The following is a 10,315-nucleotide window of genomic DNA, read 5'->3' as shown; positions in this document are numbered from 1 at the left end:
TCCGACCCCAATATCAAACATGGTGTAACGCCATCGGAACTTGGAAAAGTCAACAGAGGTTTCCAGAGATCTGATTGCTTTCAGAAAGGAAGTCGTCGACACCCACGCGCACACGGCTACACGGATCTGAAGCTGTAGGGAAGAGATCGAGACCGGACGGGACAGCAGATCCTCCGAAGGAACTGAGGTTTAAAGGCTTCTGATATTCCTGGCAAGGTGCAGCATTTGGCAGAGTTCTCACCCGCCGGTGCCTCATTGGGTTCTGTGTGCTGGGAGGCTCTGGGGAAGGGTTTGCAGGGAGAGCAGGAGGGAGCAGGAGCCGTTCCTGCTTTATTCCTCGTGGCAGATCCCAGGGAGGCCGAGCTGCATTGTCAGAGAGGGTGAGCACAAATAGTCTGGAAGAGAAGCCAACAGCCTCCCATGTTACCAGAGAACCCAGTCATTCCGACGGAGGAGCTTTAAATGCGTATAAGACTGTTTAGGCCCAGACCACAAAGACTGACAAACCACCAGGAACGGGGCACGGCGGCCTCAGAAAAATAGTCCCACGTTTTAGTGACGCCTTTTGCTCGTAGTAGATACACAAACGAAGACTGATGCATTCATTTTTGCCACTGAATTGCAAGGCAGCGAGAAGGTAAGTCAGTACAGCGACGAGTTTGGGAGAGGAGTCGGACCTGTGTGCATGCAGGTGTGTGCTGAGTGTGTGTGTGCACGCGTGTGCAAGCACGTGGTTGTGCACGTGTGTGTGTGTGTGTGTGTGTGCACGTATGTGCATGCCTGCGGGTGTGTGTAAGGTGCACAGGAAAAGCTGCAGGGGATGGGACCCATCGAGCAGAGCACGAGGCCTCTGCCTTGCTCCCTGGGAAGCGCTCCCCTCTCCGGCACAGAGCTGTGCCCTGCAGCCCTGTGAGCCCCAGCAGTGCGGGGTGCTCAGTCGCTGAGGACGGCCCCCGGCAGCTCGTTTGTCAGCGTGTGCCAGCGCTCGATTTTCTTGTCCTTGTTCTTCAGGCAGTCAAACCAGTGCTTCAGCCGCTCGCCTTTGGCGTTGATCCCCAGCACGACTCCACCTTGAGAGACAGAGAGAAGAGGTGGCTGTGCAACAGGGCACGTTGGGGCACAGCAGGACGCAGCCGTGCCAGCCCTTCCCAAGGCCCCCGCTCGCAGGTCCCATTTGCAGTTGTGGCAGCAGAGCTATCGGGCTCCTGTTAGCAACACAGCACCGCAGCTGCTAACAGCATCGCTTCGGTGGTACTTTGAAGCCCAGACATCCAACAGAGACAAATGAAACCTCCCTGTTCAATTGGATTTTTTATTTTTTATTTTTTTTTCCCCAGGAAAAATAATCTGGAAATGAGGAATGGGGGATGAGCTGCTGTTGTCTGCTTGGGTTGGGGAGAGGAGGCTCAGGTGCACAAGAGGAGGAAAGCAGAGCAGAAAAGCAGCAGGAAGGCACGTAGGGATGGAGCACAAAGCAGGAGGATGGAGAAGGGCAGCAGGTGAAAAAGGAGTAGGCATATGAGATGGAGATTAAAAAACATGAGCGTGAGAAGAGAAAAGGTAGTGGGAAAAAGAGAGAAACCTCAGATGGAGAAAGGGAAGAGGAAGAAGTGAAGAACGAAAGAAGCAGCTGGGACAGAGGGACGGTGGTGAGGCAGGACGGGAGGTGGAAGGGGGGTAAAGTGGAGAGGAACACAGCAGGGGCAGCAGGAGCACAAAGAGAAGGAAAAGGGAGGTATTGAGTGAGGGGGCAGAGATGGGACAGCTTCTCCACTGGGAGAAAAGCCAGGGGAGAAATTGGGAAAGAAGAGAAAAGCAAGGAATGTTTGTTCTCCACAACAGCTGTAAGACATTTGGTGCTCCGAGGGGCCCCACTCACCTATGAAGTCATTTGATTTCCCGATGTCGTAGTCCCACACGGTGACTTCCAAGGTCTTTTTGGCCAGGTCGCCATGCTTTATCTCATAGCAGAACTCCTGCAGGGAGACCACGAGTGCTCAGTCTGAACCCACACAGAGCCCAGTGCCCACGGAGCTCACCTCCATCCCTTCCCACAGTGACCAAGTTGGTTTATTTTTCCTTTTCACTCACAGCACTGAGAAAAGCCCAGTGGGTGAGGACCACAGACCCACCTCGTTAAATTCAGGGTTCAGCGTCTTCTTCTTCACTGCCGTCTTATGCTTTGACTTCTTGTCCTCATCTGGCTTCAAATAACTGCAAGGAAACGGCTCACCACATCAGCGCGCAGCCGCAGGGCCAGCAGGCAGCAGGAGCATCCTCCCCATTGCTGTGCCCCGGCTCTGTTCCCATGCTAGCACCACTTTCCAGCTTTTGCTCATCATTAAAAATTAGGGTTTGCACCAAGAAATATCGCTTGTCTGTCTGCTCAGCTGCCAGCCCTGCGGACACGATCTACGTCCAAAATACCACGAAAAATGAGGACTCATTCTTTTGCTTTAGGGATTGAGCTGTTCCTATGAGCATTCAGAAAAGAAGGGGTGGGTTTTTATATAAATGTCTCCAGTCCTGAACAGCAATTAAAGAATCTGGAAGCATTCTGCCAACAAACTCCACCACTGAACTCCCACAGCCTGCATTTTATCTCGGTAGCATCATCCCAACAAACACCATCCCTATGAGTGCTGAATTTTGGGCCAGAGTACGGGGGACAGGGACAAGGGGTGAGGGATGGGTGTGAGTTACATCCCTTCATGAGATTGCTTAATTTTCATTTCGGGGAGGGGCGGGGTGGGGTGCACTGCCAGCATCACTCACGTCTTGACATAGGGGTCGGAGTATCCATTGGCATCCATGGCAGCCAGGTGGGCGCAGCGGATGATGCCCACCAGCAGGCCCTGCTTCTGCGAGCTGTACTTGAGGGAGATGAGGATCCGGCCGCGCTCCTCCAGCGACTTGTCCTCTGTTTTGTCTATCTGGGGAGGGAAAGTGCCCAGTCTGGGGTTGCTGGCCTGCTCCATGAGCATGCACCGGGTTCAAAACCAGCCCCAGTGCTGTTTGCAATGCGCTTTCCGTGTCACGCAGCCCCACGGGGACACGGCTGTGACCCCTCCCACTCACCGGCAGCTGCTTCTCCAGGCAGATGCTGAAGTTTTTGGTCTGGTTGGGCTTCAGCTTCTTCAGTGGGATCCGCGTCTCCCCGATGAACTCGTTGTGGCGGAACTTGTCCTCGTCGCAGACAGAAATCCTGGGAGGACACAGTGCAGCATGAGCAGGGCACAGCTATCTCTGTGTCCCTGCTGCTGGGGACATCACCGGGGGTCCCTCTGCCTCCTCTCCCACCAACGTTTCCCTTGTCTTCCAGCCTCTCCTTCACCCCTTTTTTAGATGTTCCTACAAGCTTCCCATCCTTTCACTGCCCATTTCCCTCTCTGTCAGACATTTCCCTTGCTGCCCATCTCTCTTCTGCCAGCAGGACTGCTCTCCACCTTAGCAGTTTTTGGTAAATGGGATCTATTTGGGAGAGGGAAACTCAATTACAGATAAATAGTGCCCTTCAATCCCATGTCAGTGGAACAAATGGCACACTGTGGTTTACCCATGGGTGGAGGATCTCTCCATGGATGGTTTTATCCACGGGTAGGTGATCTCTTCATGGGAGTTTTATCCATGGGTGGAGAATCTCTCTGTTGGTGGTTTATCCATGAGTGGGTTCTCCATGGTTGGTTTCTTCAGGGATGATTTATCCACGGATGGTTTCTCCATGGAAGGTTTATGTTTGGGCTGTTTATCCATGGGTGGTTTCACTATGGATGGGCGGTTCATCCACTGGCAGTTTGACCACCAGAGGACAAGGACCTGGAGAGGTGCTGTGAGGGATGGCTCAGCAGTGCTGCACGGGGAGCACCAGGCCAGGGGAGCGGGCAGAGGAGAGGGGTTGGGAAAAAAGGCCAAGGGTTTTCGCCATGGGGAAAGCACTCTCCAGAAAACCATCACCAAATGCAGCGTTACTATAGATACTCCCGGAGAAAAACACCCCACCAAACAGCCAAATTCTCAAAGAGAATCCGAAATGCAGGCTCACTATTTTTTATTCTACTTCCCACTCTTTTTCTTTCAAAGACCCAAACCAGCAGAGGAGCAGCAGTAACTCCATACAAGAGGCAATCACCTGTGCGTGTGGGGAGGGAGCACTGAGCGCAGAGCCAGCTCTGCTCTTACACCAGGCCAATGCAGATTTTACCTTCTGACAATGTGAGTAACACGTTCCCCTGCCCCACACTCTCCTGGCTGCCTCCCCAAAGCACCCAGAGGAGCCAAGGCAGCCTGCTGCTCTGCCAGCCCCAGCCCTGGTTCTTCTCTATTGAACCACGTTGGGCTGGCGGTGCCCCGTCAGTGCCGAAATGTGAGTCAGATGAGTGCAGCTCCGAACCCAGCCCTGCCCTTGGAAATGGGCGTAATGCAATTACACCAGCTTGAATTTTATTACAAGGAATCGTTGTGATGGAATTCATATGCCCTGGGTTAGAAAATCAGCTCTATGACAAACAGAGAATCCAGCAGCCTCCCTCGCTCCCTGCGTGAGCCCTCGAACGGGAACATCACCCCCTCACGCCTCTCCCTTCAACACAACTCGCTTCCTCATGCTCTGACACCTTCCAGCGGGGGTTCTGGGCTGTGGGAGCACTGTGATGGGGTATTGGATGCCCACGAGCATCCCCACTCGCTGCCCTCCCACTGCTCCGGCCCTGACTCACTGCAGCTCCGGCCGCCCCACTGCTGACTCACGGCGTCAGCCCGCATAAGGAGCGGCTCCGGCCTTATTGCTGGTGCAGAAAGAGGAGGATGAGGTCAGTGAGGAACTCATCTGGGGCTCCCCACCCTTTTCTGCATGCACAGAGCAGGCAGCGGATGCCGGAGATGCTGCGCCTGTCTCTAAGATCCCGTGCGGTCCCTATAGCAACTTGGATAGCTCTCAGCGGATGTGCAGGACGTGGATGATGCTTACATGTCATAAAGAACACGGGAAGAGACAGCGGCCTGGGACTGCCCAGCTCTCCCTGGAACAAAGTGAGGTTTCATTGCTGGGCTCCATCCCAAAAGCTCTGCATCTGAGCGCACAAAGCACAGCAGTGCAATGCCCACACGGCTCCAGCACAGAGCAGCCTGGGACCCCACGGCCCAGGGAGCTGTGCTGTGCCTTTCGGACCCGATCAAATACTATTTTCTGAATAATATATGTAATGAGTCATGGTGTTTGTCAAACACATGATTAAACAAAGAATTCCTGGCATTCGCGGGCACGCTGAGTAGCACATGAATAATGCATCGCTCTGCCAATATATCTAGATATGAATAATCAGATCCTGTCCCCGGCCAGCTCTGGTATTTATTACCAATGTGATCTATTTACTGCCTATTACACAGGATTATTTAAATGTAGGTGATCGAATTCTGCCCACATTCATGTCCCTGTTGGTTTCCCATGCCCCCTGCATACCCCCCAGCCCCATAAAGCAGACAGCCCTGCTGCTCGGGCTGGGACTGGACGCGGGGACTTCGCTTGATGAATGGATGAGACCCTTCAAGATCCTCCCACCTGCTGCATTTCCTGAAACCCGAAGGATGGGGGAGCTTGAGGGGACTGCTTCATTAACAAAATGCTGCTTGCTCATCACTTGTATATCAATCACTGCTGCCCCACAGGGCCACGTTTGGTGCTGGGTTCCCAGCCAGGAGCAGCCCAGCTGGGCAGGGAACACTGAGAGTCCTTTTGCAGCCCTGAAGCCCCGTGCTCCCTGGGCAGCTTGGAGGCAAAGACTGCGGTGCTTTGATCCACGCTGTTGTTTTTCCGTGGAAGGGATTCCACAATCACAGCTCTGCCCCTCTGCAGCCCAGCACCAAGTGCCCAGAACCCCTCAGCCCCATCCCATCAGAGCTGCCACCCAGACACATCTGCCTCCATATCCATTGGGAGATGCAATGTGCACCTTCTGCCCGACCAAACATCCCCTCCCCCAAAAAGCAGGCAATCTGAGAGAGGAGTTACACCAAAAGCTGCACTTTCTACCTCATTTGTAAGGAGCTGCATCTCATCTGAGCGTGCCTCAGGATAAAGAAAATCTCCTTCACCAATACCTTCTGCTGTGAAGGTGGAGAAGAAGAAAGAGGAGGATGGGAAACGGCTCTTGGGGAAATGAAAAGCAGTCAAATTTTGAATGCTGGCTCCTTCATGCAAGATTAAGAACGGAGCCATGGGAGCCCAAAGCTTTGTATCAGCAGAGGAGCAGCCCATGCAGTGCAGCAGCCCTAGCCAGGATGCTTCTTCTACCCTAATGCTGCTCTTCTCCAGAGCCACTTCCAGGAAAAGCAAAAGCTCCACTGCTTCTCTCTGTTCTCCTGGCACAAAACCCATCCCAGGGAGGAGCTGTGACCACAGGAGCCTGCAGGAAGGGACACCACAGCACCGGGCACAGCATCCCTGCATCAGCCGTGCAGGGTACCAGCAGTGCAAAGTGTGGTTTGGGGCGTTGGGCTCCCTGCTGCATTTCAGCACATATCTCAGCAAACATCTCCCCCAAACTGATTTCCACGCTTGAGAGGCTGCAAACTTCAAAGCCTGCAGTGGAAAAAAAAAAATCCCCACCGCTAATAATAATAAACCAGAGGCTTTCCAGCCCGGCGAGCCTGCGGCGCTTTCAGTATGACTAATATTTTCCATGTGAAATAATAACCCACGGTGCTGAATTCCTCATCTGCACACACACTGTGACAACAGGTGGGCTCTGCTCCCCCAGCAGGGCTGCGCTGCGGGCACGGGGGAAACCATCAGCTCCAGGGGCAGCTTTGGAGCAGCAGGGCCGGGTTCTGGCTGCGGGGTGGATCCACGATGTGATGGGGCCAGGATACGACAGCCTGCCTGCACGTGGATCCCCATCTCCCAGCCTGCATGGGATGCTCTCCCAGCACTGTGATGCCGTGTGATGCTGAGCACACAGGGACCAAACCTCAACCAGAGATGATGAGAAATACGCCCGAACACACGTCTCTTATCGCAACAGTTCACTGCTCCATCCCAAAAGCTGGGACAGGAGGAACCCATGTCTCCAAAGGGGAATGATGGGTGGTGCAGGGAGAGGTGCCGGGGGTCCCCAAGGCCCTACCGCAGCGTTTTGCGGATCATGTCCTCGTCGGTGATGCCGTAGTAGGTGAGGGTCTCATTCCAGGTGGGGTTCAGAGTGTTGCGCAGCGTTTTGGTCCGCAGCTTATTTGCCTGGAAAAGCGATGGAGGTGAGTGGGAGCCGGGCAGCCCCACGGGGAGCCCCCCATCCTCTCCCAAAGCACCCAGCCCTGCATCCCCCCTGCTGGTGCCCAGGCAGCAGAGTCTTGGCAGAGGCAGCGAGAGCAGGGATTGCATTTATACAGCAGGAGCGAGAGGGGGGGGTGGGAAAAAAAAATACCACGTCTTTTCAGGTTCATTAAAAACGACCAATTTGCAGTTCTGGCTGGTACTTTGCATTCCCGCTTCCAGCACAGCTCCCAACCCTGGCTGACTCAAAATAAGAACTGTAAATAACTTCCTTCTAATGCGTTCTGTTAGCGGGGGGAACACTTCCCAGCACTGCAGCTCTGCAGGCGCAGCCGCGAGCGTGGGACCCCCACTTTGGGGGCGGGGGAGAGGAAAACAGACCCTGAGCCTTCACCCTGGAGTGGAGGGGTGATACTCAGCCCTGGTGTGTGTGCCTTCTCCCCTCTGCATGGCCCCAGTGCTGCCCAGCCCCCCTAAGCTGTGTGCCTACAAGAAGGGGAGCGGTGCGCAATGGAAGCGCTGACAGCTCTCCTATTTCCCACGGAACTCAGAATGTGGTTAAAAACTCCCTCTGCTGCCCTGAACGTTATGAATTAATTCGGCTGAACCATAACGAGTAAACACACCTCCCCCCAAAAGGTCTTTCCTTTGGTGGTAAACTGAGAGCGTAATTAATATTCATCACACATACATTTAGCATTTAAATTCCGCATCCCCATCAGTTACACCGCGCTCTCACTACACATCAATATCTTTAATTACTCTTCTCTCCAGCAAGCACTGAACTTCAGGAGATGGAAATATTTCCCTTACGAGTGATACCACGCGTTATTACGATCGGAGGGGCTCAACATGCAAAAGAAAGACAAAACCAAAGCAAAGCAGAGCCGGTTTGCTCCCAGCTCCCAGCGGGGAAACCCTCACTGCTCCAGCGGGGAAAGTGATGGGGAGGGAGGGAGAAGTGAGTGCATCTCACCTTGCTGGCCCCGGGAAGCAAGTGCAGCTTGACATAGGGGTCGGCCAAACCGTTGTGATCCATTGGCTTCAGGCCCTGGGGGAGAGAGCGATGAGCAGGGTTAGAGCAGCTAACAATCCCCAATCCTGTTTGTGGCTGTGCTGCTGCTCGCTGCCCTCAGCGGAGTGGCACAGCCATGGCACGGTCACAGTGCCAATTGGTGATGGGTTTTGTGTGTGGCTTCCAAGCAACCATGGAGCTGAAAGCGATGGCAGGGCGATGCCCCAAACCTGCACAAAGTCAATTCCACAGTGAAGGGAAGCAATGCAGGAGCATAACAAACAGAGCTTCTGTTCCCAGGTGGGAATCGCAGCCCTAGAAATGCCCCCAGGCTGTGTGGGAGCCTTGCAGGACTGTTCCATGGCTGCAGCTGGCAGAACTGTGCCCCTACGGCAGGGTGGGATGAGAGCATAAGCAGGGGCTGCTTTAAGATGGATAAGAGTGAGGAGATGGGTAAATGGCCGCATGCTCCATGTGCATGGGACAGCACTTCCAGCCCCAGCTGGGCTCCATCCACAACTTGTCGAGCCTGGAGCCTCAGGGACCATGTGCTGACCTCGGGGAGGGCTCTGCCCTGCGGCCAAATGGTGCCCAGCAAAGAGGATTTGGCTTTTCACCCAGAGCCAGCAGGATAAAAATATCAGCAGTGAATGTAGGCTGCATGGCTCTGCCTCGACAGCACCGCAGCTCGCATCACCTCCCCAGCACTGCCATGGGAGCACAGGGAGAACGGAGCTGCAGGGGCACTGAGGCACACAGGGATGGCCCCAACACGGGTTCAGCGCTTGATTTGGGGCTCAGCACCTAATTTGGGGCTCAGTGCTCATTCACTGCAGAGAGAAGCGGGTGCTGCTCGCAGGCTCCGTGCCCCACTGCCCGGATGCTGCATGGCAAATGAAATCATAAAGCGAGCAAGCAAATTCCCATGAAAATGGATGGAGAGAGAGAGGCAGCTCCGTAATTCACCCATCCATTCAGTTCAATTAAATTACCTTCTGAGAAGGCTATTAAAGGCTTTTTTAACAGATGTGCTATGGAGGATGGAGCCTGCAAAATGGGTCCCAATGCCACATCCAGCTCCTTGAGAGGTTGGCAGTAATATGAGGACCCCAGGAGTGACAATGCCATCATCCTCACTGCGCGGAAGGCCATAAAACTGCTCTGAGAGAGCCGAGGGATTATCAATAGGATTTAGTGGCAAGGCAGGTATCCCTGTGCCCTGTTAGGGGAACTGAGGCACAAAGAGACCCATCAGGGCGACCCCTGGAAGGATGAGCCCTGAGCTCCTGCTCAGCACAGCAGTTGATGGCTGCAGAGCAGAAAAGGGGCATTGGGCCACAGCTGGTTGGGTTTAACCCAGGTTGGTGCCTTCAAGAACCCACGAACCCCCTCCACTGCAATAACGGGATTCAGAAGGAACACCAGCTGATGTGAAACTGCTGGGAATTAAACTAGAGAAGCAGGAGGAACAAAAGGAAAAGAGAGGGCTGTCTGGGGGGCGGTGGTCTAAAGAAGGAAGACAAATGATGGAGCAGCACAGCCCAGCCCAGCCCAGGGCAATGCGTGTCCCAGCACCACCCTACAGCTCTGCAGCTCCGGCCCCGCGCCGCCCGCCAGGGTCCTGGCCCTTACCTTTTTGTAGTCAAGTTTTGGCAGCTTTCCCCAGGCGAGAGATGAAATGAGAGCGAGCAGATGGCGATGTAAATAAAAGAGAAAAATGGGAGAATGAGAGCAGAATGGAAATGAACAGGACTGCAACGCCTGAATGTCAGCGTGGTGGGGGGTGTCCCGCACCGTGAGCAAGGCGATGCCGTGTGCAGGGTCAGCTCCTGAGTGCACAGAGGGAAACTCAGGGCATGGAAGGGGATCCTGGTCCAGCAGTCCCAGCCCTTCCCAACATCGTGGGGAGGGGTCCCTCCAGGCCCCAAGGCTGGGTGAAGGCCAGGAGCTGAGCAGTGCCTCAAAGCTCCATGCATTCAGAGGCACAGTCAGGACCTCTGTTGGATGTTCTGCTTTGCAATGTGAAGAAAAAA

The 10,315-nt window shown here is 54.3% G+C and overlaps 1 protein-coding gene across 1 annotated transcript; it reads right to left on the bottom strand.

Annotated features, from left to right (window-relative positions):
- Window positions 1–6: 6 nt before the first annotated feature.
- LOC100549486 (double C2-like domain-containing protein beta) lies at window positions 7–10,307 on the bottom strand (the record flags this gene model as incomplete). Its single annotated transcript, XM_019621859.1, has 8 exons — window positions 7–1,070; window positions 1,880–1,976; window positions 2,133–2,214; window positions 2,776–2,933; window positions 3,079–3,205; window positions 7,122–7,231; window positions 8,244–8,318; window positions 9,915–10,307. Coding segments are annotated over 8 exons (1,179 nt in total), but the record flags the coding sequence as incomplete, so codon positions are not given.
- Between the last annotated feature and the right edge of the window lie 8 nt (window positions 10,308–10,315).

The sequence above is a fragment of the Meleagris gallopavo genome, chromosome 21, assembly GCF_000146605.3.
Source record: "Meleagris gallopavo isolate NT-WF06-2002-E0010 breed Aviagen turkey brand Nicholas breeding stock chromosome 21, Turkey_5.1, whole genome shotgun sequence".
Lineage (NCBI taxonomy): Eukaryota > Metazoa > Chordata > Aves > Galliformes > Phasianidae > Meleagris > Meleagris gallopavo.
The sequence above is the reverse complement of the archived record's forward strand: the minus strand, read 5'-3'. Positions and strand labels throughout refer to the sequence as shown.